The sequence below is a fragment of the Sarcophilus harrisii genome, chromosome 4 (assembly GCF_902635505.1).
Source record: "Sarcophilus harrisii chromosome 4, mSarHar1.11, whole genome shotgun sequence".
Lineage (NCBI taxonomy): Eukaryota > Metazoa > Chordata > Mammalia > Dasyuromorphia > Dasyuridae > Sarcophilus > Sarcophilus harrisii.
The window spans coordinates 29,632,668-29,659,812 of record NC_045429.1 but is presented as its reverse complement, the minus strand read 5'-3'; the positions used below and the strand labels follow the sequence as shown (position 1 = coordinate 29,659,812).

At 47.5% G+C, this 27,145-nt stretch overlaps 1 protein-coding gene across 1 annotated transcript in view; it reads right to left on the bottom strand.

Moving 5' to 3' along the window:
- Positions 1 to 27,145, bottom strand: part of EIF2B3 (eukaryotic translation initiation factor 2B subunit gamma) — a 74,218-nt gene that overhangs the window by 35,805 nt on the left and 11,268 nt on the right. Inside the window, exons 4-5 of the mRNA XM_003767183.4 lie at positions 15,649 to 15,808; positions 6,114 to 6,225 (exon numbers count right to left, since the gene is read on the bottom strand). Coding sequence (XP_003767231.1) covers positions 6,114 to 6,225; positions 15,649 to 15,808 — 272 coding nt within the window. The remainder of the gene's footprint in view (positions 1 to 6,113; positions 6,226 to 15,648; positions 15,809 to 27,145) is intronic.

The window sequence follows — 27,145 nt, the reverse complement described above, 5'->3', positions numbered from 1 at the left end:
TTTTTCAGACAGATTATCTAGTCATCCCTCCTGGATGTGTGAAGGTGATTTTTTGAATCTAAGTGGAAGTCTCTACATCCATCTAATAATTTCATCTTCTTAGATTTAGTTTGGTCTGTGCGGAGACATTTTGAAATCCAAATTCTCTCATTAAATGTGCTGCTGATTGCTGATCACCATCTCCTCAGCCTCAAGTCAGCTGGCTTCCCTGACTTAGTTATTAATTGGGCTTATTTAGATCTGTGAAGTTTTGAAATAAAGATGACGCAAGCCTTCCTGGGTGGCTGTGCTATACTGCTGGCTCACAGGGGGTCAACCAGAGACCCCAGAACCTCTGGGCTTTTATTTTCTTAAAGGCCTGGGTCCTCAGAACCACTCCATATTTTGAGGTATATGGTGGGATAATCAGAAACATCACAAAAACAAGGAAATAAAAACCAAGTCCCCACCAGAAAAACTAAAGCAGCTAAGAGTGTTTTCCTCCAGAAAAATCTTTAGCTGAAGAAAGGGTATATTCAGCAAGTGAGGGTCACTTCTGTCTATAAATAGAACGAAGAGAAATGGTGTAGAAGGCCGGAGGAGTCCCTGGGAACAAAGGGCAGCAGAGAGGGCAATTTATGACTGGAACCAGCTGCTGAGGGCAGCTGTGGAAATTCCTTCCCCGAATTGCTTGAAAAAGTGGACGTGGGCAACAGCCCGAGATAAGTCAGCGGGGCTTCACTGGTGGGCTTTGGCTGGAGGAGCCACGCTCAGGTTGAGAACCCAAATGAATGTGTTAAACAAGCTAGAAAAAAAGGGCTCTCAGAGCCAAATGCGGTCTCAGCCACATTTTCCCTGCATCCCATTAAGGCAATAGGAGGAGATGTAGGAGGAGAAACAGGAGGTCTGGGAGCTCACAAAAAAAATTTGGAATTTCCCTTCGGTGGGGAATATTCTCATCCTTCCCAAATGTGTGTGAGAGAAAATGAGGGTTCTGCCTGGGCCAAGAAGGGGCAGGGCCTGAGGGCCTGAGCCGCAGCCTTTCCAAGAAGGTCAATGTGAGGGTCGGGGGAAGAAGGGGAGTCAGGCAGAGCCAGGAGCGGGGGCCATGGGGCTTCTGCGGGGAGCATCACATGAGGGCTGCATGTCCATTCTTTGTTCTGAAGACCCAGGGGCACTTGATCAGGTTACGTTTCCTAGTTTTGTGTCCTAGTCCAGCCAAGACAACAAGCATTTTATTAAGCCCCTACTCTGTGCCAGGCACATAATTCCTGGGAACATAAAGGAAGGCAAAAAGCAGCCTCCGCTCTGAAGGGCTCCCAGCCCGATGAGATTGGGAAGAAGTTCAGTAAGCTGTGACTATAAAGAATGAAGAAGAAGCACCTAGCTTTTGGTTAAGAGAAAATCATCCTATTAACCTCAACCCCACATGGCCGGGGAGTGAAGGCCACGGTACCAGTGCTCCGGGTACTGCTTTAATGCCCAGCCAGGCCCCACCACCCTGGGGTGCAGGAAATGGAAATAAGAAAGGCCACACATTAAGCATCCTCGGGCCGGGGGCAGCGGTCCTCGTACTTCTGAAATCACAGCTCTGATGTGTTACTTCTCCATGAGTATATTATTTTTTCCCAGGAAAATAAGTGTTAGAATAGCACTGGGGTGGGGAGCTAGAGTGGAGAATGAAAAGTGATAGGCGGAACAGGTCTCCAGGTAGGAGGCCACTGGCAGGGGCAGCTCACTAAGGGCTGGATGCAGCAGATTCTGGAGCAATGGGGGCCCAGAGCTTTTTCATTAGGGTCCAGTGACAAAGGAAGCTTGGAAATGACTGGCCGAAGAAATCTTAACTCCCCCAGAGCTACCATCCCTTTCTCTCCTCCTTTTTGGCTAACCTTCTCAACAAGGCCGGCTCCAGTTGGGGCTTCTACTTTCTCTCCTCCCACTCTCTTCTGATTTCTAACTTTATTATTCAACTAAAACTTCTCTCTCCAAAATCAGCAGCTATTAGACATCTTTTATTTAATCAAATGCTTAGAATAAAAAAACCAGTCCTGAATGGTGGGAAGAGCCCTTGATCTGGACTCCCTAGAGCACACTGGAATCCCTGTGGGAGCCCCAGCCATCAGTGCTGGCCCAACCCTCTCCTCCTAAATCCAGGTTTCTGTGGATTCAACCTCCCGGTCACCCAGGCTTGCCACTTAGGTATCCCCTCAGCTCCTGACTCGTCTCCCATGCCCTGTCTGCTGCCAAGGCCCACTGAGTTGACCTCTCTACCATTTCTTGCACCTGCCCCTTCTCACCACCAGCACCATCACTGCCCTGGCACAGGCCCTCCTACAATCCCCTGCTAGTCGGTCTCCCTGACACAGATCTCTGCCGAGCCCAGTTCATCTTCCATTCAGCTATCAAAGTAATCTTCCTAATGTAAAGGTCTGACCATGTCACCCTCCCCCTGGTCCCCACACAAATTCCAGAGGCTTCCCCTCACTTCTAAGATGGAACACAAAACATGGCATTCAAAGCCCTTCCTAACCTGCCCTCCCTCCCCTTTCCAGCGCCCTCACACTTTACACCTCTTCACATACTCTGACCCTGATACCGTCTGTGGTTCTGTGACCAAGACACTCCACCTCCCAGCTGGTCGTCTCCTTGGGCTGCATGTGCCTCATGCCCCCTTTTCTACCTCTCAGGCTTCCTCAAGTCCCCATGCGCCACCAGATGCCCCTCCGGGTTCCCTGAGCTCTGTGACTTCTGTACTCGTCCTGCCCAAAGCTCGCCTGTGCCTGGCTGGAAGCCCATTTTCTCCCCCATTAGAATGCACGCTCCCCAAGGGCAAGGACCCCCTCTGGTCTTTGTCTGCATCTCCAGTGCTCTGCCTGGGCCGGAGAGCCCAGGAGGAGCTGGTGACCCAAGCTAGACGCCATGACCTGTGGGCCAGGCCGGGCACTCAGCAAGATTCCCCCATGGTCCAAGGGAGCGACGGGGGGAGGGAGGCCCACCACAGCCACCAGGAGCAGCCCGCCCCTTGGACAGCGATCAGGATTTCATTTAGTGTAAATAGCACTGGCAAGTTTTTTCTTGTCCTTGCGGCTTCCACCTATTGCTCTGGAAGGACATTTTCCTCCCCAGACGAAACCACGCAGCCCTGAATTCCTTTACTGAAGGGAAAGCCTTTTTCCAAAGCGCGTTCCCTGAAAGTGAGGTTCCTCTCGTCCAGGAGGAGAGGAGGGATTCTATTGTGGCCCAGCCAGATGAGGTAATGAGGAGGGGGCGGCTGCCGGAGCCGGAGCAGCACCTGCATCTGGACGCAAGGAACACCCACGGAGATGGCTGGCTGCCTGCTGTCATGGGTGGCCTTTCCCCAGCAGGTGTCTCGGACCATCTTCCTCTGAGGGATGGAGGTGGAGCTGTCTAACTGCCCCCACTGTTGCTGGCCCTCCAGGAAAACAAGCCCTTGAGCTCTCTTTCTAAGAAGGACGGCAAACAGAGCTAGTAGGCCCAGGCTCCCTCCGGGCTGTAAGCTGCCAAAGGCTGAACACGAGACTCCAAAATCCCAGCTCCTACGGTGAGTGAGCATCTTGAGGCTCTGGGAAGTGTCCTCCCAAGTAGCCCAGGACTCTGCCCCTTCACAAGGGCCCATTTCTCCAGAGCCATAGAAGGGGAGAGAGATCACAGAAGTGGAGGCTCCTAGCCCACTATGACATCTCCCAAGGCCCGAGGACTAAAGTCCCAAGAGGGGAGCAAGTTCAGCCTGGCCGCACACATGGTAACCCCAATGAGGTGCCATCTGGCACCTGGTCACCCCCCAGGAGGGGGAGTCACTGCCTCTCTAGCAGCTGTTCCACACTGGAAAGCTCTCTTTATCAGACAGTTCTTCCTGACTTCAAGCCTAAACTGGCCACTTTACCCATCTGCCCCCAGGGTCCCTGGATCTAAGCTGGGGGCTTCATGAGCACAGGGCCTTCCCATCTCCACATTCCTCTCCTCTCAATGCAGTCCAAGAGCCCCTCAGTGTGGGGCTGCCACTTGCTGGATTGCTCTGAGCTGTCCTGCCACCCAAACTCCCAGACCTTGCTCAGAACTGTCTAAACAGGACTCTTCCATTTTATACGTTATTTTCCCAAGACTCTCTTAGCTTTTCTTCAGTATACACCAAGATCTCTGGACCTGAAATGAAGAAATAAAAGCCTGCAAAGATTGCTATTGCCCCACAAAAGAACACCAGAAATCTGGGGCAGGCTTTCCCAGCCATCACATGGCTGAGGCAGAAAGTGCCAAGTGGTTAGCTCTAGAGGAGCTCTCTGCTCTATTCTCCAGACAACCACCTCATCCAATCAATCCACAGAGCACCAAGGATCGAGAGCCAAGAAATGGGAGAAAATAATACTTAAAATAAAAAAGCCAGTCCTGAATGGAGGGAAGTGCCCTTGATCTGGACTCCCTGGAGCGCACTGGAATCCCTGTGGGAGCCCCAGCCATCAGCGCTGGCCCATCGAGATGGTCTCAGAGATACTGGTGGTGTGCCTGTATTTGCCTCCGAATCTGCCCGCTGTGCCCTCTGCCCCATTACAGCCTGAGCTCCTCAGGGCGGAGGCCCTTTCTCTAGTGCTAAGGCTGAGCATAGCGTCTGGCTCGCCCTGCAGCACCTGTGCCAGGGGCCTCCTTTCTGCTAGCTGCCTTCTATTTTCCCAGCAGTTAGGGCTTGAACAGGAATCTGGGTAAGCAGCAGTTGGGGTCCTTGGGTTCGCTGACCACTGGGCAGGCCCCAACATTGTACTGCTTCAGGTGTGCCCACCCCGGCTGTCAAAGCTTGCATCCTTCCTGCTTGGTGGAATACCGGCCCTTTGAGGCCCCCTTTCCCCAACTCTTCTCCATTATTTGTATGAGATTCTGACCTAGTTTTTGTTTAATTCGGCTGTGCTCTAACAGCCACAGGCCAGACTGATAGCGCCTAGGCAGAATACCAGTGAAGAGAGGGACAAACAGATAAATTAGGAAAAGCAAACCCGGGAGGGCTAAGCCCACATGGAGGCCGGCCCTACATCCAGCTTTCTTCGGGTCCCTCCCAGACTTCGGCCCTTCCAGCATGAAAAAGCCAAAGCCACCTGCAAGGGCCCTGTCCCTGGGACTCCTGGAAAAAGTCAAGCTGCCCCCTGCAGCTGGGTGGGCAATGGCCTCCTCTGCCTTCCCCAGCAAGGAGACCTCAGGGCTCAAAGTTAGCCTGGATCTGCTTGTCTTGTAGGTCACTCAAGTGTCCACCTGCTTCTAGCCTCAGGTCTTTCCCAAGAAATCGAATTGAATTCAAGGGCCCCCAAAGTACTTTCTACCTCAAAGAGCTGGGCATGTGAATCCTGGCTCTGCTGCAGTAAGGTGGCAAAGTGGACAGGAATCCAAGGCTGGGCCTGGAATCGGGAAAATCTGGATACAAAAATGGCCTGAGACACTTACTAGCTTTTAATTCTGGGCACTTCACCTCTCCCTGCCTCAGTTTTCTCAATTGTAAAATGAAGCTAATAACTGCCCCTGCCTCTCAGAGCTGCCGTGAGGATCCAATGAGATCTTTGTAAAGTGCTTACTGCAGTGCCCGGCCTACCGTGGCACAGAGGGAAGCACCTGGCAGAGAGTCCAGTGGCTGCCCCTTCTCTATGTCTGCACTGTGGATGGAAAGGGGCTTTGTTCTTTGTACAGCCTTTGGGGGGAAGGGGCCACGATCATTTTTGTTAACTACAATATCACATAAAATATCCTGGCCGCTTTAGGACTCCATACAAAGTAAAGACAAACAACAAGATTTTGTGCCTAAGGAAGTCTCTGGGTACCCCTTCTCCAAATGCAAAGGTGAGTGCACATGTGTACACCTGTGTACACAAACACACACACACACGCACCTCTCCCAGGAGAATCAAGCCCCAAAAGGACTATGGACCTACTCCCAAACAAGTCCAGGGCTTTCTAGTCCTCCCTCTTTGAGGGTTTCCCCTGGCTGAAAAGGGTGGCAAGAAGAAGGCCGTTTTCTTAATGAATGCCATCTTGGGGAGAGACCGGGGGCAGAGCTCACACCACTGGCCTCCATATCCACTCTAAGCGACTTTTAGTTACTATTGTCAGGAGGACTGACAGGTGAGCCCCAGGCTTACCTCTGCAGGACGGATGCCTTAATGACGAGCTCTTCATCCAAGTCGGCCTCATTAGCCATGAAGAGCAGCCTCTTTCCCGTGGTATCGACGCCGATGAAGTCCCGCTGCTCCACTGAGTCACAATAAGCAGACAATCAGACATGTGCACCCGATACCAGGCCTTAGCTCGTTAAGGAACAAGGTAAGCTGCTCCCCTTTCTCAGAGTCCAAATTCAAACCCCAGCAACACAGACACATTACCAGGGACACACTCCCAGACCCCAAGAGAGATGGGGGCCAAGTGTCCATCCTGCTCTACTAGGGGCCTCTGGAGCAGCTGCCCAACAAGGGTGGCACTTAGAGGACACTTGCTGGCAAAGATGGCACTCCAGGGTGCCTGTGCTGTCCTCTGGTTAGTCCTCAAAGGATGGCTACGCCCCCATTAGGGGCATAACCTGGGGATCACAAGAATGAGAAGTCAAGAAAGCGCCTGCCCTGTACGCACTAGGAGACGAGCAGGGAACAGGGCTACTGAACCTCTATGGGCATCCTTGAATGAGCCCACTCTCCCCCATCCAAAAAGGAGATGGGATTGATTGGTCAGGACTCATTCTGAGTGACCCGTGATCTTCCACAGAACTACTGGCTAAGTACTGGCAGAAACAGTCATCCAAGCACTTCACAAACACTCCTAAGGTACCTCCTATGTGCTAGTTGTTATTGTTGTTGTTGTTCAGTCATTTCAGTCATGTCTGACTCTCTGTGACTCACTTTGGGGTTTTCTTGGCAAAGACACTGGAGCGATTGGCCATTTCCTTCTCCAGCATATTTTATGGATGAGGAAACTGAGGGAAGCAAGATAAAGAGACTTGCCCAAGGTCACATAGCTACTGTCTGAGGTCAGATTTGAACTGAGGAAGAGGACTCTTCCTGACTCTAGACCCAGTAGCCCCTGAGTGCCAATCACAGGGCTAAGTGATGAGGATATTTCTATCCTTAAGAAGCTCCCTTTGATATGTGGAACAGGCAGGTACCAGGCAGAGCACAAGAGGGCATATACATGGCCACAAAGGAGCTTCTCACAGCTAAAAAAGATCAGGGAAAAAAAAAAATTTAAGAGTGGTAGCTCAATAGTACAGTAGATAGAGTACTGGCCCTGCAGTGAAGAGGACCTGAGTTCAAATCTGGCTTCAAACACTTGGGCAAGTCACTTAACCCTGCTTTCAAAAAATAAAGAACGATTAGAAAAGACCTCAAGCATAAAAAGGGCCCGGGAGCTGAATTCTGAAGGAAAAAGGGAATTCTTTTTTTGGTTATTTTTTGTTTGTTTGTTCTTTGTTTTGCTGAGGCAATTTGGGTTAAGTGACTTGTCCAGGGTCACAAAGCTAGGAAGTAAGTGTTTGAGATGAGATTTGAACTCAGGTCCTTCTGACTTCAGGGCTAGTGCCATCTAGATGCCCCAGAAAAAGGGAATTCTAAGAATTAGGGGAGAAGTGAGTGCCCTCCTACCATGGTGAACAGCCTGAAGATAAGGATGGAGGTTGGACCCCAACCTATGGCATGTGAGAGATGGGCCAGGATCTTCACTAGGTGGAGAGCTTTAGAGGCCACAGCAAGAAATGAGGGCTTGAAATAAAAGATTGGGGAATCTATCTACCAAAGGAAAGTCAGGAATTATATGAGCAAAATTACAAAAAACTCTCCACACAAATAAAATCAGATTTAAATAATTGGAAAAATATCAAGTGCTCCTGGATAGGGCGAGCGAATATAATAAAGATGACAATATTCCCTAAACTAATCTATTTATTTAGTGCTATACCAATCAGACTTCCAAGAAAATATTTTAATGATCTAGAAAAAATAACAACAAAATTCATATGGAAGAACAAAAGGTCGAGAATCTCAAGGGAATTAATGAAAAAAAAAAATCAAATAAAGGTGGCCTAGCTGTACCTGATCTAAAACTATATTATAAAGCAGCAGTCACCAAAACCATTTGGTATTGGCTAAGAAACAGATTAGTTGATCAGTGGAACAGGTTAGGTTCACAGGACAAAATAGTCAACTATAGCAATCTAGTGTTTGACAAACCCAAAGATCCTAACTTTTGGGATAAGAATTCATTATCTGACAAAAACTGCTGGGATAACTGGAAATTAGTATGGCAGAAATTAGGCACGGACCCACACTTAACACCGTATACCAAGGTAAGATCAAAATGGGTCCATGATTTAGGCATAAAGAACGAGATTATAAATAAATTAGAGGAACATAGGATAGTTTACCTCTTAGATTTGTGGAGGAAGGAATTTGTGACCAAAGAAGAATTAGAAATCATTTTTGATCACAAAATAGAAAATTTTGATTACAAATTAAAAAGCCTTCGTACAAACAAAATTAATGAAAACAGGATTAGAAGGGGGAAAACATCTTCAGAGTTAAAGGTTCTGATAAAGGCCTCATTTCCAAAATATATAGAGAATTGACTGTAATTTATAAGAAATCAAGCCATTCTCCAGTTGATAAATGATCAAAGGATATGAACAGACAATTCTCAGATGATGAAATTGAAACTATTTCTAGCCATATGAAAAGATGTTCCAACTCATTATTAATCAGAGAAACGCAAATTAAGACAACTCTGAGATACCACTACACACCTGTCAGATTGGCTAAGATGACAGGAAAAGATAATGACAAATGTTGAAGGGAATGCGGGAAAACTGGGACACTGATGCATTGTTGGTGGAGTTGTGAACACATCCAGCCATTCTGGAGAGCAATCTGGAATTATACCCCAAAAGTTATCAAACTGTGCATACCCTTTGATCCAGCAGTGTTACTACTGGGCTTATATCCCAAAGAGATTATAAAGAAGGGAAAGGGACCTGTATGTGCCAAAATGTTTGTGGCAGCCCTGTTTGTAGTGGCCAGAAACTGGAAAATGAATGGATGCCCATCAATTGGAGAATGGTTGGGTAAATTGTACTATATGAATGTGATGGAATATTATTGTTCTGTAAGAAATGACCAGCAGGATGAATACAGAGAGGCTTGGAGAGACTTACATGCACTGATGCTGAGTGAAATGAGCAGAACCAAGAGATCATTATATACTTCAACAACGATACTGTATGAGGATGTATTCTGATGGAAGTGGATTTCTTTGACAAAGAGAAGACCTAACTTAGTTTCAATTGATCAGTGATGAACAGAAGCAGCTACAACCAGAGAAAGAACACTGGGAATTGAATGTAAACTGTTTGCATTTTTGTTTTTCTTTCCAGGTTATTTTTACCTTCTGAATCCAATTCTTCCTATGCAACAAGAGAACTGTTCGGTTCTGCACACATATATTGTACCTAGGATATACTGTGGCATATTTAACATGTATAGGACTGCTTGCCATCTAGGGGAGGGGGTGGAGGGGAAAAGTCGGAACAGAAGTGAGTGCAAGGGATAATGTTGTAAAAAATTACCCAGGCATGGGCTCTGTCAATAAAAAGTTATAATTATTTTTAAAAAAAGAAAGAAAGAAAAAAGAAATGTGGGCTTGATACTAGAAGAAACAGACATGGCATCAAGACGCCCAGGACGATCCGTCCCATGGCAGCCAATGTTGTCCCCATGTGAGGGGCCCCCAATGGAAGATAGCCATCTCAAGGAGAACTGGAGGGGAGAAAGAAGCCCCAAGCTTGAGGATGAGAATTGGCATTGATGGGCTTCGCTGAGTGTGGCTGAGAAAGGGAGATCTAGGCTTAAAGCTTGAGATACTCCATTCATCAGGAGAGAAACTGAAGAGGAGCTCAGGGGCCGGGGACAGTGCACAGAAGAGACTAGAAAGGAGGAGGGCTTCCGTACACAAGCCAGGGCTGGCCAGGAGGCAAACAGCAGCAATCAGAACCTGCTGGGCTCCTTCCCACCCAGGTTGCCAGTGAGACCTGTGGGCTGAGCGTCCTGGGGATCCTAGGGAGCTGCGCTTCTCAGCCAGCCAGCACCCTGGCTTCCCATATGGCGCCATCTCCCCTAGTTCTCACGAAGTCACCTGAGACCGGTGTGCACCTGGTCTGGGACAGGGGCACAGGGTAGAATGGAGGCTTCAGGAAGATCACTGGCAGCAGGGTGCAGGGAGAACAAGAATGGGCAGAGACCTGAGGCCGGGGGAGCAATTACCCAATTGTAATAAATGTCTCAGGCAAGCGGTGATGAGGCCTGAAGCACGGTGCTGATGGCTGCTCATCCCTGCTGAGAGTGAGGAAGAGAGCATCCTTCTCATCCCCTGAGCCTGGAGTCTGGCTCCCCCCCAGGAGAGGACAGGAGGCAAGTCTGGGTGGCCCGGCTCGCCATGACGACTTTGGTGATTCTTTTACACTTTTCTAAATACTCTCCAACCAGTCTTTTAATCACGTGCCCTAGACTTTTTGCCAGGACCCCAAAACAAGCTCATGACCAAAAGTTTGCAGACACCTTTTTCTTTAGGACAACACATTTGCATCTCCAGCCTTCTGTGCATCTTCCAGTCTCCGTGGCCTTTCAGTTCCCATTGACTGGAGCTCAGAGATCAAATTCTCCCATTCCTCGGGTCCTGGAGCTCACCTGGGTCTGGTAGCTTGTGGTGCAGGTGGTGCTCTTTCACCGCTTCCCTATTTCGCTTGGGTAGTATCTTTGCTACCCATCTTGGCCAGTTGAGTTCTGTCCTTTCCAAGCCAAAGATTCCTTTGCTTGGCAAAGAAAGGTATAGCAAAATGAGAGATGAGAAGTTTCTCTCCATCATTAGGGAGCCTGAGCAGCAGTACTTATCTCTTCTTGATTGTTTCCTGTTGCCCCTAAATTGCTAATAATAACTATTATTATTATAATAACCAACATCCAAACAATGCCAAGTCCTGTAAAAGTATGTTTGCATTTGGGTCTCACAACAACCCTTCTAGAGAAATACTAACACACTTATTATTACTCTTACCCTACCTAGGAAAAAAACAGATTCAGTTCAGTGACTGGCCCAGGATCACACAGTCTCCTAGTGGATGATCAACTATGACTGACTTAGCCCTTCTCAGCAATACAATGATCCAAGACATTTCCAAAAGACTCATGATGGAAAATGCTATCCCATGCAGAAAAAACTACAGAATCTGAAAGCAGAGAGAAGCAGACTATTTTCACTTTTTTTCTGACTTTTTATTGTTTTCCCCTTTTGTTCTGTTTCTTCTTTCACAATATGACTGATGTGGAAATATGTTTCCATGACTATGCATGTATAACCTATATCAGACTGTTTGCTGTCTTGGGAAGGGGGAGAAGAGGGAAGGAGAAAAAAATTGAAATGCAAAATCTTATAAAAACAAATGCTGAAAACTATTTTTACATGCAATTGGAAAAAATAAAATACTATTTAAAAAAAAGAAAGAGAATTTATGGGGCACTTTAAGGTTAACAAAACACTTAAAAAAATACTGAATCATCTGATCCTCACAACAAGGAGGCAGATGCTCTTATTATCCCCCTTGTATAGACGAACGCTCTCTCCACTGGGTCACCTGCCAGTGACCAAACATTTCAAGGGAAGAACTGTAGTGAGTGGGAGCACACGGGGTTTGAAGTCAGCAGCCCTGAATTCATACTGTCTGAAATTTTCTAGCTTGATGACCCCAGACACTTAGGTGACTTAACCTCTCTGTGTTTCATTGAGGGAGGCTCCAGAGAATTAATGATAGTCCAGAAGGGATGGGGTGGGATGACAGGCCCTGGAGAAGATCCACATTCAGGGGCACCAATGCCCCCAGCTATGGAGTTAAGTTAAACTGAGATTCTGTCTACGTGCTCCTTATAGCTCCCAAGTGAGAAAATGTATAGAAGGAAGCACTTAAAGCAGCCCTATCCAAATGCCAGCTGTATCTTTAACACACAAAACTAGGCCTGCATGTCTCTGCCTATGCTATGTGGGGGATGGAGTAGGTCATGGCTGAAGCCATGGTCCTATGAAGGGGATGTGCCAAATGGCCGCTAGGGTTTGAGAGGGCACACGCCCCTCATGGAGCAGCAGACAGACTATATACACTTCATCATCTGGGGTCCACGGGCCCGTTGGGCAGTCTGGCAAAGCCTGAGACTACTATGGTTTAATGGTCTGCATTCATAATTAAAGAACATGCTAGATTTCCGTTAGAGATTAAGGAAAATAAAGTTCCATCCAGGATGACAAGATACCTAAAATGTCTGGACTCATGGACTCCAGTTAGGAACCCCTGCTCGAGCTTAGAACCTGGAAATCATAATGTCCGGCTACCTCAGTTTACGATGAGGAAACTGAAGCCAGTGGGATCAAGGAACTTGGATGTGGCCATTCGGCTGATCAATGGCAGAACTGAAACCGAAGTTCAGCTCTCCCAGCTCACAGGCCGGTGCTCTCCAGACCCCAAGCCCACCTACGAAGGGCTCCATCATGTTGACACTGGACTGCATAACCAAGTCCCCAGTGGTATGATTCTGATTCAAACACGCAAAGAAAAACTTAGGATGTTATTTTTGGATAAATCTTGGAATATTCTGGCCCTGCCCAACTCCTTGGGGCTCACAAAACCACATAACGAAGGGAAGGGCTTGGAACCAACAGTTTCTGTAAAGATAATTTTTCAGTTAAATTGTGTTCTTAACCCTTTCCCTGCTCCCCCTTGGCCTTCAATTATATTTGCTCCCTTGCAGCTAACAGAATAACCATGATCTCAATGAGATTGCAATCCCAGCCTCCTGCACAGCTTGGTTCTGGCAAACCCCAACTTTGCTTTCGAAGTAAATGAGCTTCCTTCAAAGCCTGCCACTGGAGAAGTGCCCAGGGCTGTGTGAGCCCCACTGTGATGTGGAAGTGTGGGGCCACGCCTCTCCTGCAGGCCTCATCCAATATGGCAGCTCCCCGTGTGCCATCGGTGTTGGCTCCCAAAGCTCCAGCTCACTGAACTCTCTCCCTCAGGAGCAGCATCCATCCCAGCAGTACATGGGCTGGTTCCAGCAGTCTGCATTTCAAAGACTGAACCCATCTTCTCCCCAAGCAATGGCACCCCCACTCTATTGCCAGCTCTAAAAGTTGTCCTTTGTCTCTTCCACTCCATGACACGCTTCTTCCTTTGGTGAAATTCCATCCCCTCCTTCCTCTTCCCATCCTTACAGACCCTCATCCATAGGTGGTTAACAGAATTATAAAATCTCAAAGGGTTGGAAGAGACCTCTGAGGTCCTGTCCAACACAAAATGGAATCCTCCCTAAAACATCCCTAAAACATAATCGAGCTTCCACTAGAAGACCATTGGTAATGGGGAACTCGAAAGGGATACATGGTATGTTCAGGAGGATTAACACCTCTGGTCAGGCCTGCTCATCCACCTGGGGTGTCTTTTTTTCCCCAAATCTCATGGCCTAGAGTTAGACCAGGCTGAGGATAACCAAAGGGCCTCAGACCTGTTGGTGAGACAGGCGGCTGTCTACCCCAAGCATGGGAAGAATGGCGGGAGACGAGAGTCAAGAAACTGGCTGGAATTTGAAGCTCAGTCAGGACTCAAGGCCGCCAAGGGCATCCGCTGCACCTTGGCCATCCTCATCCTCCCGCCATTTGTCTGGCCACAGGACTTGATGACTCAGGAGGAGAGAGTAAGGCCGACACCTCTGTGCAATTGTGCCTCACTTAAATCCAATTCACAGGCAAGTCAAGACATCATCAGTGACATCACTAGTCCTCTTAGAAAGGAGAACAAACAGCCCATCTCACCGGTGAGAGACAGTGAAGAGCCTCCCAGGTGCTCCCCAAGTCTTGCCTTCTCCATTTTTGTCACCTGGTTCCCCAGGGTCAGGGCTCCCTCCTCTCCCTCAGGGCTAAAGGCGGCCCCCGGCAGGGCCAGGCTGCCCCCTCCCTCTACCCACCGAGCGGCCACAGTCCAGGAAGCTTTTCTGGCCCCAGGACAGGTGGCCAACTCTCATGACAGTAACAGCCTGCTCAGACTTCCCCGTCCTTCCCTCTCAGCCAAACTCTGCCTGTCCTGGGCAGCCCTGGGGCACAATGAGAACCAGTGCTCAGCAGAGTCCAGGGCCAGACACTGGCCCACTAATTACTTCTTGGTAATTTCTAGCAAATCATTTCTCCCCTTTCGGTCTCAGTTTCTCAAACTTTAAAAAGAGAAGATTGGACTCGGAATGCTCAGAAGTCCTTCCAGATTACACCCAGGGAAGTGGCCTGGACTGGGGCAGGCGGATCCCTCGGCCTCCTCCAGCAAAACCCTGTCAATCTCTCCAGGCCAAATAGTGTGGGAGAAACTACACAAAGTGAGTGACTTCTTCCACTCCAGGACTTCATAAACAGCCAGCTGGGAGCCCCTGGGCAAGAGCATAGGATGCCGCCCACACTCAGCAGCCTCTCATTTTGAGCAGAGACTGGCCAAAAAGTGGGCAGCCCGATGGGCTGTGCTCAGAGGCAGCCAGAAACCACTAGGAACCACCAAGGGACATCAAGGCTGTGGGAGACTCTGGGAGGAGGCACATGATTCACCTCCTGACGGACCCAAGAAGCAGAACGAGGCCTTGTTTGTGGCCACAGTCAGTGTGGAAATCCATTCTACTTGACTATTCTACTTTTCCTTTTTTCTTTATGATGCGTGGATAGGGGCAGGGAATGGAGGCTTATTAAGTAAAAAAATTAAACTATATGTTGAAAATCATCCATGCATAGGTTTTGAAAATAAAAAGCTTTAATAAATTTTAAAAAAGAAAAATTAAATTTTAATAAGAAGATGGTCAAGGAAAGGCGGTGAGAGGGGAAGAAGGGATGGGGAAAGGGAGAGGAAAGGCCTCCATAAAGAGCCTAACAATACCTAACATCTAGAGAGAGCCCATTACTCATGGTGTCTCACTCGCTCCTCAGATCAATCTCTGTCTAGCCAGAGGGAAAGAAGAAAGAGGGTGATGCTCTTGCAAAGCTTGGAGGAATGGAGGAGGCCCCCTCTCTTCAATGGCCCTCCCATTGCTCTCCTGCAATCTAAAAGGCTGCTTCAGCTGGGATCTGTTCCTAGCATGCCCCATGGGGCTCAGGAAGGGAGGGCTCAAGGATGCTGGGCTGCTGTGGGCAGATGGTTCCCAAAGGGAACAACAGGCTCATGGCCACCCCCTGAGGGGTCCAGGTGTCCTTTTCCTGGAAACAAAGGCCATGACAACCATGGAGAAGAGGCAAGACTTATTCTTTTGAAGCCCAGAGGACAAAACAGGAAGCACCATTCATTGCCAGTAATGCATAGATCCCCATGTGCCGGAGACTTTCAAGTCAAATAGACAGTAGATACAAGGGTTCTTGTCTGAATGACCAGAATCCAATCTCAATATCTTCTCCAAAAGCCTGGGCCTTAGGGAAGGACACAGACTGACTGCTCAAGGTACGGATGGAAGAAAGTCAAGAGGAGGGGAAGCAGTTCAGGGTTTTATGTAAAATATCGTGGTTGGACTCTGAGAATGAGGGGAGGAAACATCACCTTGAACCCACCCATTCTCCTCCCGCGAGAAAGGTCTTTCTTACCTGGCTTGTTTTTCCCTTTCTGTCCTGGGACTGGCTCTACGGACTCTTGGCCTTTCTTCATCAACATAGAAAGGGAAGCATCATGTGCCCGGAATAGATCCACAACCTCGTGGAGCGCTACATCCGTTATGAGATCACAACTCAGCACCAACACATCTGTCTGACAGGCAGGAAAAAGGGGACATCAGAATCACCGAGGTACAAACCTGTTGTCTGTCTGTCCCCCCCCACCTCACACACACACACACACACACACACACACACTCTCATGGGGGCTCAAGAACAGTGGCAAAATCATTGACTAGTAATGACTATAGTCAAACATGGACTAACTGAGGAAAGGTGAGCTTAAATCAGCCATTTGAAAGAGGGAACAGGAGAGAAAAGGAGACAGAGACGGAAAAAAAAAGAGAAATACAGAGGCTGCAACAGAGAGATATGTAACTAGCCTCTTCTAATAATTCACTTCGGTACAGCTGACACTTCAAGGAAGAGCCAAAAAGTGACAAAGTCTTAGGCGAAGAACCAAAAGTACCAGGAACCTAGGTGCTGCCCATTGCTACTGCCCATTACATTGACCTGGGCTGAAGCAAGAGAAGGTTAGCCTTCAGAAAGGAGAGGCCCTCAGCTGGGGGGAGGGGGGGGGAGGCTTCTGAAGCCATTAGCCCAAGCCCTCATTTGAGGGGGATCTGAACTCATCTTTCCCTTCCTAATGTGCTAGAAATCACAAGTGCTTGGCTGAGCCCCGGAGGGCAGAATCAAGGACAAGGAGGGGGACAGGCTAGCTGTCAGGAAACACTCCCTTATTGAGAGCTGTACCAAAGGGGAGGGGTCTTTTTTTGCTCCCTCCTTGGAGGTCTGCGAGCAGAAGCTGACTGCCCACTTTCAAGCAGGCGCTGGAGTAAGTTGGCTGGCTTTTGCAATCCTTCCAATCCCAACATTCTGGGATTCCAGGCCCCCCGGCACCCCCAGCAGCCAGCAGCTGCCACACACAGAGCATCAGGCCAACAGATGCTGGAGGTGCTCCCCAAATGCTTTCCCGCACCCCCCGCAGCCCTGGGCTAGGCCACATGCCCATTCTTTTCTTGTGTCTGTAAGCAAATTTTTAGGAGAGTGAATGCAAGCACCCGGAGGGCCACAAGGGCAGGGAAGCCCTGCTTGTCTGCCTGCCATCTGTTTTCTTTCACTCTCCCAATATGTAAATAATCAGCCCTGGCAAAGGCAGGCGTAGCCCCCTCCCCCAAGGCCTTCACACAGGGCTCTCCGTGGGCCCTGGCTCTGCACAGAACTGCCTCCCCCCGCCAGCCTGGGAGCAAGCGGAGCACCTCTGACCCAGACTAAGCTCGTTCCTCCTCCTCCTCTCCTCCCTGCAGGCAGAAGTTCTCCCAAAGTCTGATGGGCAAGGAGACACCAGGAGGAGCCTTTGCTGCTGCCACTAGCCCCGGTCCCTCCAGCTTAGCTGCTCCTACAAATGGCCTCGGCCTGGTCACGCAGATCCAGGACGTAGGTGCTGAGCAAGCAGGTACATAAGGGAAGTGGCCCCGAGTGTGAGGAAGAACCTAGAGTCCACAGGATAAAGACTAATAACCCACAAAGCCTGAGCTGGGAAATGAGATGCTTGCAGCCCCACTGACAGGGAACATTGTGCAAATCCTGAGGCAGCTTTTTGTTTGGGGGATAAAAGAGAAATGCGGGAGAGGAGCCCTGTGAGCCGGGGATGGTCCTGGGGCCTCTCCAACAAAGCAGCTGCTGGGGATGGCAGGGCGCCTGGAGGGTGGGGTGCTTGCCCCGCGCACAGCAGGGAAGGGGGGGGCCAGAACGGGGTGGGCATGTGCACGAGAAACCACTTGGGTGGCAAAGAGCCCTGCAAAGGAGGGGAGGGAAACCAGGCCAAGCCCACCCGCCAGGCTGACAGCCCCTCCCCCCTTCAGGCCAGAATAGCCTTTCTACAAGACCAGCAAATGTCGATCTGGTCAAAGGTCAAAGGAGGAACAGAGGGGGCCAAAGCAGGAGAAGGCTCTGCTGAGGCTACATCCCCACCACCTACCTACCTCTGTGGGCTTTCTTTGGGGGGAGGGCACTTTGTGATTTGACCGAATGAGATACAAAATTTATCAATAAACACAGAAAACATCTTCCAGGTAAAAAAAAATAGCCGGTCTGAGGAAGAGCACGTCCCTCCAAACAGTCCACATGGGCAGGGGACAGACATCCATTCCAAGAGGACAAGAGGCCCCCAGAAAGGAAGAGAGACGCAGAAAATACAACCTTCAGGCCAGAGCTCGGTTACCTTTAACAAACTGTGGGGAGTAATTCTCATTAATACCTATTAAATTACGCACTTTGAAAAGAGGAGCAAAAAACCCACTAGGGAAGAAGAGTTGGGAAACTGCCGAAGAGGGGATTCCCATCAGCAGCCAGCTTCCGGCAGCTCCAGGCAGGGGCACCATGGTGCCCCATGGGCACCCTGGCAGTGGGGAGCCAAGCTCTAGACAGCGTGCCTTCTGCTCCCCTCAGTGGGATGACAGAGACTCTGCCCACGGGGAGCACCTTCCCTGCTGCTGAGAAATGCTTGCTGAGGCTCTCAAGGGTGGGGCAGCTGGTCTGGGGGACTCAGCCAGACCCCTGGCTCTGCTCCTGGGTAGTAGGAGGTAGCCCGTGGGACCATGGGCAGCTCCCTTCTGGCCTCTGCACGGAGGCTTCCTCACTACAACCCCTCTAGGGCCCTGAGGGGTGGGGTGCAATATGCATCGGACCCCCCACACTCTTGCCACCCTGTCCACTGTCCTGCCCCACCCCTCCTGTAATGAGGAGTCCCTGCACCCCCACACACACTTCCCCAGACCAGGCTGCAGCATGTCTGCAGCTTTTTAGAACATAAGTATTCTCTGAACTTCAAAACGCTCAAATAAGTGGGCCTCTAATAACTCAGACGTTAGGGTGATTATCCCCATTTTCCTAATTGTAAGACTGAGGCCTGGGGAAGGACCAAGTCTTATTTCCCTAAGGCCAAAGAAGGAATCCTGTCTAGTGCTCTGAATCCTGGCTCCAGCCTACCTGGCCGGCCTGGTTCCCCAGCACCCCCTCCCACAGCTCATGGGCCAGAGAGTTGCTCCCCACACAGACTATTCCATCTCCTGTCTCCAGGCTGCTTCCCAGGTCTAAGATGCCCTCCCTCCTCCTCAGCTCTGCCCTGGAGAATGCCTCTGCTTCAAAGCTCTCCCGAAGGCTCTCCCTGACTCACCCGCCCTCCGCCCACAAGCCCTTGGCAATTGGGTGGCGGGTCTGGGGCTTCGTTTCTACGGAGGGTGTCAGCTCTGCAGACACAATGCAGGCTCCTTAGGTATGAGAGCTACTCCAATTCTGTTCTTGCACCACCACCACCCATCCCCAAGTGCCTAGCACAGTGCCTGGCACTTAATAAATATTTATTAATTTTTTTCTATTTTTTCTTATATTTCAAGAAGTTTAAAAGTACAGATTCTGAGAGTTAAGAGAAGTCTGCAAGCCTGTAGTCCAGCCTGGAGCCAAGAGGAAGGCTCCAGCTTTAATCCTGCCCATTTAATGCAGATCCCTCAGATCCCACTGCACGGCTGACTTATGCGGAGCTTGGGGCCTATACAAACGGATCTTTTTCGAACAAACTGCTGTCAAACAAGGTCTCTCCCAGCTGGTGCTTGTAAAGTTTGGGGTCTTTTTAAAACTTTGTATTTGTGGCCTCCTGGCTTCCTTCAAGCCTCCTGAAAAGAATTCAGTCAATCCAGGAACAAAACTTATAAAACATTAATAACCAGCTGAGAACAAGTCCCAAATCTAATGCAGGTTCCAGAGCAGGGGCTTCTAAAAACCACGGCTCCTCTGGAGGCTCATGTGAGTCTCAGCCTCCTCTACAACAGAGCGTCCGGACTCCTGGCATGGAAATGCTGCATCCTCCTTGGGCCGCCCTCCAGGTGGCTTTGGGCTCCACTGCTTGCTTTGCAGTTGCCCAACCTATAAAATACTGGCACTGATCGCCAGGCACGAACCTAAGAGATCCACAGCAGAAAGAAGGGCCCCTCCTGAATATCGACATATTCACAACCGCATTTCTCCTGTGGGACAAAGAACTAGAGACAGAGTGACTTCCATCAAGTGGGGAAGGGCGCTTTACTGCGCGGTAAAAAAACCAAGCAATGAGGCCAGGAGGGGGCAACGTGTGAACAGTACTCCTTCCGGAGTCCCCAGATCCGTGAGCTGCGTGATCCTGGGCAAGTCATCTAACCTCTGTTTGCCTCAATTTACTCGTGAGTAAAAGGGAGCTAATAACGGCACCTACCACAGTTGTTGTGAAGGCTGGAGAACATTTGCAAAGCACTTTGTAACCTTAATAAAAAAAATTTTTTTTGGATTAAAGCTTTTTTATTTTCAAAACATATGCATAGATGATTTTCAACATCCACCCTTACAAAACATTGTGTTCCAATTTTTTTTTCCTTCTCTTCCCCCCATGCCCTCCCCTAGACAGCAAGTAATCCAACGTGTCAAACATGTGCAGTTCTGCTACACATCCACAATTATCAAGCTGCAAAATCAGAGCAAAAGAAGAAAAAAAAAAGCAAGCAAACAAGTTCAAAACAGTGCAAATACCATATTATGGTCTACACTCGGTCCCTACAGTCCCTTCTCTGGGTGCAGGTGGCTCTCTCCATCGGAAGACCATTGGAACTGGTCGCTGTTCCAATCACTACGCTGTTGAAAGGAGCCACGTCCATCAAAATTGATCATGGTATAGTCTTGCTGTTGCTATGACCAATGTTCTCCTAAACTTTAAAATTCTATATAAATACTAGATCTTACTATTGTTATTACTACTATTATATAATGTAATACTATTGCACAATAAGAAACAATGGCTAAGAAAAATTCAGAAAAAAAATAAGTAAATCTGTATGAACTGATTTTGTGTTGTATGTTATGGGGGAAGGTAGGTATAAAACTAAATTAAGCTATACTAGAGGGTTGATCTCGGTTCCAGAGATCTCACTGTCAAAGACATAAAATCAGAACATTCATAGCTGCACTTTTTGGCTGTGGCAAAAAAACTAGAAACAGAGTAGATGTCCATTTATTGGGGGGTGGCAGAAACAAGTGGGAAACAGAAATGCAATGTGGCATTATTGCATTATGAGAAATGATGCATATAAGGGCTGCAGAGAAGCATGGGAATCCTTAACATGAACTGATGGCACCTGAAGTAAGCAGAACCTGGAAATAACTTAACCAAAGAAAACAATGTAAACAACAAAGAGCACCTCAAACAAGGGAAACAGAATGATTCAAGATCACAATGATCAAATTCGGCCCCAAAGACGGACACCTCCCCCTACTTTTTTTGCAAAGGGAAGGGGGGCAATGAGTATGAATATGGCTGATGTCTGACTTTTCTGCTGAACTAATTTTTGGCTTGTTTGGGGTTTTTTGCTCTTTTAGTTTTTCAAATAAGGATTATGTCAGGAGAGGCGGGAGATGGAACATACATTGGTAATTATAAATGATATGAAAATAAAAAACAATCACAAAGATGTATCAAATGTAAATAAAATGCAGTCCTCAGAACTAGGGAAAAGAAGTAGTTGGCTATATAATTCCCGAAGTCCCTCCTAATCCTAAATCCCATCTATAACTTCTCTTAGGTAAAAACCCTTTGCCTATTTGATTTTCAGAATTCTGTTTGTTTTAAAAACTTGGATTGCTACTATAGGAAATAAGGTCTGTCACAGGAATCAAGTTCCACTTCACATTCTCTGTTTTTCCCACAATCACTTTCTGAAGAATTGACCAATTTTGATGAAATTTGAAACATTCCTAAAGGGTATCAAGTAACATCTTAATTTTGTTTTGTGGTTCTGTCTGCCAGGTTGAAACAAAACAACAGCCAACGCATATTTAAATGAGCGGATCTTCTGTAATTTTTAACAGATTTCACTGAAATCTGGTACCTGGGCAGGGTATAAAATTATGTAATTGATTAGGCTGTGTTAGCATGGTCCCCAGAAACACTGGTGCCATGGAGTCTGAAACAAGCAGCCTCATCTTCTAGGCTTTACATACACGTATTTAATCTATGGTCTCTCCCAAAACTGTGGCCCAAACTTTAGAAGGTTGGGTGGCTTAATTTCATTCAAGTAGCATTTCTGAAAACACTTTTAACATCTGAGGTTCTATATTAATCAGTGAGAATACAAAGGAAAAAATAAAACAGATCTAAGGCTTGAGGAAAGAAGATGACATTCTCCTAGGAATAAATGTGCACAGACATAAAGAAAAATCTTTTCTACAAAGTAATTTGGGATAGGGAAGTGGGGAAGAGCACCAAAACCTAGCAAGATCAGGAAAGGTCCTGTGAAGATTACAATTGTGTGGAGTCTGGAAAAGAATGAGAAACTCCAAGGGAAGGGAAGGGAGCCCAGAAATGCCTGTGCAAACATACGTAGGTGGGGGATGGAATGCTGTGCACAGAGAACAAAAAGTAGACTAATTTGGCTGGAGGGGGGAGAGGGAGAGAGGAAAGGAGGAAAGGGAGAGAAAGAGGGAGAGAGAAAGAGAGGGGAGGGAGTGAACTTGAAAGATGGCCATGAGAACAATCTGGAAAGGTAGGAAGAACACTTTTAATGAAATCTTTTTCTGTTTTCACTCTTCCTGGTTTAGGTATCAGTTCCATATTTGTGTCATAAAAGGAATTTGGTAGGGCTCGTTCTTTGCCCCATTTCCCCAAACAGTTTACACAGCATTGGGATTAGTTGCTCATTAAATGTTTGGAAGAATTTACTTTTGAATTCATGCGAGTCTGGGGATTTTTTTCTGAAGGAGCTCAGTGATGGCTTATTTAGTCCAAGCTCTAATAATAAAGGCTTTGGTGAATTCTCTTCTTGCAGGGTAAAATGTAAACCATGGTGCCTTACCCCAAAGGCCCTCCTTCAGTTTGCCCTTCATGGGTCTTTTCATGCCCTTCCCCTTCACACATGTAACATTTTGATTACAAGAGCCAAACCACAGGCAGCCTGACAAGAGTCAAGAGCTGGACATGGTATCAGGAAGACATGAGTTCAAATCCTAACTGTGAGATTTACTTAAGTCAATCAGCATTATGATGTACCTACTACTATGTGCCAAGTCCTAGAGAGACAAAGAAAAGAGAAGAGCAGTCCCTGTCCCCAAAGAGCTCATGGTCCAAGGGGGAAACAATGCACAAACAATGATGTACAAATGAGGTAGAGACCAGATAAATGGGACAAGGAGGGCTGAGAGCAGCTTCCTACTTTAGGAGGGACTTTAGCTAAGACCTAGATGAATCAAGGGAAACCAGGAGGCAGAGAAGAGGGGAGAGAGCACTCCAGGCCTTGGACATCAGTCAGGGAAAATACTGGAGTCAGGATGGAGTGAACAGGATGGAACAGCCCAATGCTAGGGCTCCTGACTCACCAAGTACAGAGAGGGTTGTAAGATGTAAAGGTGAGGGAAGGCAGGTTGAGGGCTTTAAAAACAAATAGAGGGTTTTCTATTTGATTCTGTAGTTTATAAGGAGCCAATGGAGTTTACAGAGTGGGTGTGAATATAGGGGAGGGATGTGAAGTGCTTGGATGTGTTTTCCTATATGGAGAATGGACTGGACTAGGGAACAGACTTGGCTAGCAGATCCAGCAGCAGCTTCTGTCACAATCCAGGCAGGAGGTAATAAGGGCCTACACCAAAATAGAAATGTCAAAGGAGAACGGGGCAGACATAAGGGATTTTACAAAGGTAAAAACTGACAGTTACTGGTAAGAGATTAGATATGGGGGTGGGACAGAAAAAGAGGTCTAGAATAAAACCTAGATTGAGCTCCTGGGTGACTAGGAAGAATGGTGGCAATCTCCACAGGATAAAGAAGTGAGGAAAAAGGGAAGATTTTAGGGGGAGAGGGGGAATGAGTTCCATGTTACACACTGAGTTTAAGATGTCTATATATCATCCAGTTTGAAATGTACAACAGATAGTTGGGAAATGCAAAACTGAAGATCAACAAAGAGGGTAAGGCTGTTAAACAAATCGGAGGTATCTGCATAGAGATAATTGAATTAATTGTGCTAAGAAGATCATCAAATGAAACGGTATATAGAAAGAAAAGAGCCCAGAGCTTTGGGGATTACAGTTACAAGGTTCAGCCTGCATGAAAGTCCAGCAAAGGAGAAAGGAATAGTCTAGTAGGTAGGAGAGCCAGGAGAGATTAGCATCACAGAAACCCCTGGAGAGAAAGGAATATCCAGAAGTGGAGAAACTGACAGTGTTTCCAAAGAGAAGGGAATATCCAGAACTGGGGTTCTATCGCGTCTTCCCTGAACCATTCAGAATCCTGTCTTTGACTCTGTTAGGATCAAAGACTACAGAGAACTAAAGAAGATTGAGAATAGAAAAAAGGTCAGTAGATTTGACAATTAAGAAATTGTCAGAAACTTGGGAGAGTACTTTCTATGGAATGATGAATTTGGAAGTCAGACTTACAAAGAGTGAAGAAGAGAGTGAGAAGGAAAGAAGCAGAAGCACCGAATGGAGATGAGCTTCTCAAAATCAGCCACAAAAGGGAGGAGAGATTGAGGATGATGCTACAGGGGATGGACAAATAATGTAGTTATAACAAAACGGGAAGGGAGACGGGGCAGAGGCACTTCTCCGTACTGGACAGCATCATAAGACTTAGAACTGGAAGGGAAGTTTAAAGCGCATCCTTCTACTTTACACAAGGACATGAAATCCCAGCCAGAGCTGGGAAGTGACCCACCCAAGATCACACCATGAGGAAGCAGCATGGCCAGGACATGACCCCAGTTCTACTCACTTTAAATACAGAGCTCTTTCCCCTGTACTCTTAGTTTTACTTTTCTCACCTTCTCCCTTCCTGCCAGCAAAGGAATGGATGGGGGAAATCCTGGTCTGAACTAGATGTACCTGTTCTAAGCTGAATTGAGGGTGTCTGGGATGACAGTCACCCTGGTTGGACCTGCCACCTTAGCAAGGCAAGGGAACCCCAGCACCCAGCGGCCAAGCACGACACACGAGGCCCTCTGCTACTGATGGTGGAATGGAGAAAGCCTGTGCTTGTCATTCCTGGTAGCTTCTCATGCTGCCCCCTGGTGGACCCAAGGCCATTACCAGGGCTATGTGTAGTGTTCCAAAGACAGTAGAGGTGAGATGAGTGGCGGACCTCTCCCCACAGGCAAGGATTCTACAATCAAGAGAAAGCTGGGGAGAAAACCTGTGAAACGATTTTAATTGGGATCTCTCTGAAAAAGGGCCTTGTCAGGAGGATTCTGAAGGTCTCTGGAAAATCTTGATAGAGAAGGCAGTTCAGCTCATTAATCAATCTTGTCCGTTTTACATATGAGCTTGGGAGAAGGGAAAAGTCTCAGAGCAAACTGGTAGCAGAGTTCAGGCTAAAACCCTTTGCATATCACTACAGCTGACAGTCCCTGTCCCACAACATGTGATCTTAGCCAGGCTTAGGGGCAAGCCCTGAAACACAAGGTTATTTATTTATTTATTTAAAAGCGAGTACAAATACTCGCTTTTAATCAGAAGGAAGGTAACTCACCAATTCCCAAGGACAGCTTGATGCTCATTTCTACCCTCGCTTGTATTCTTTTCAAAATTTTTCGATGGTATTATATTTTCCAAATACATGTAAAGATAGCTTTCAACATTCATTTTTGTAAGACTTTTGTGTCCCAAGTTTTTCTCCCTTCCTCCCTTACCTCTCCCCTCTCCAAGGCACAAGTAATCTGATATAGATTAAATATGTCTTATTTGCATCCCCAGTTCCTTCAATAAGGAAGAAGCCACACCAAGGAGAAGTAAAAGAATCTAGGTTCCTTTCTCCTATTTGGCTTGAATCTGTGCAGGTGTTTTAGAAAATATTCCTAAAATATGAAAGCATTTTCCTCATTCCCAGTTCCTTATGCACATTAACAATTTCAAGCACTTCATAGAAAAGATAAAGGGCCAAAGACCATCAGACCTCCAAGAAGACAAAGAAACACAGAACAAAAGGCACCCACTTCCCCTCACAAAATACAATCAGAAACCTCAGGAGGTGTAGACTAAGTTCCAGCCTCTGGCACCTGGACATGTAAGAGCAAGGAAAATTCTCCCAAATAATGGGCCCAGTACAATGGCTAGCTGAGGCTAGGCCTGCTCTCAGGCTCAGGGTTATAAGGGGCCTCCAAGCAGAGAATGCCAGAGCTGAGGCTGACTGATCAGAAGTAAGTACTCAGCCATACCAGGAGGCATTAGTCTGGGTGCCTGAGGCATTCAACCCTCACTTGCAGCCAGCACCCTCTGGGCAGTCCAGAAGGTCCTTGGCATCATGATTCCAAGTATTTATGACCTGACTTTGTGCATCTCTAAAGCACGATCTAGGAAAACCCAGTGAAACAGAAACTTGAATTAGAACGTAAGATTAACAATCTGACATTAGACACTAGGGACAGGTACCCAAGACTACCAGTGGATGGCAGCAAATCCATAGTTACCACCTGGTGTCCTAGGGCCCAAAGGGTCCAGGGCTTCAGCTGGAGTGAAAAAGGAGGGAGCAGGGGGGCTTCTCAGTCAGAGGCAGGGCCTTCATTCACATTGGCCAAGCCAAGGACCAGGGATCCATCCATCCATCCATCTATCCCCAAGCACTTAGGAAAGCCTGGTTCTGGACAGGCATTGCAAGGTGGGGATACAGAGACAGAAATGGAAGTCACTGCTTGTCTGCCTGCCTTGAAAGTGCTGACATTTTACCACTGGAACTATAGAAATAGAATATATAAAAGAAAGCCAAAATTAATTAGAATTTTTTTTTAAAGCTTGTGTTTTTAAAAAAAAATGCTAATTATATTGCAGAATGGTGGAGGGGATGTGGGAAAACAGGGACACTAATACATTGTTGGTGCTATTGTCAATACATCCAGCCATTCTGGAGAGCAATTTGGAACTATGCTCAAAGTTATCAAACTGTGCATACCCTTTGATCCAGCAGTGTTACTACTGGGCTTATATCCCAAAGAGATTTTAAAGAAGGGAAAGGGACCTGTATGTGCACGAATGTTTGTGGCAGCCCTCTTTGTAGTGGCCAGGAACTGGAGACTGAGTGGATGCCTATCAATTGGAGAATGGCTGAATAAATTGTGGTATATGAATGCTATGCAATATTATTGCTCTGTAAGAAATGACCAGCAGGAGGATTTCAGAAAGGCCTGGAGAGACTTACAGGAACTGATGCTGAGGGAAATGAGCAGGACCAGGAGATCATTATATACTTCAACAACGATACTATATGATGATCCATTCTGATGGACCTGGCCATCCTCAGCAATGAAATGAACCAAATCAGTTCTAATGGAGTAGTAATGAACTGAACCAGCTACACCCAGCAAAAGAACTCTGGGAGATGACTCAGAACCATTACATAGAATCTCCAATCCCTATATTTTTGTTC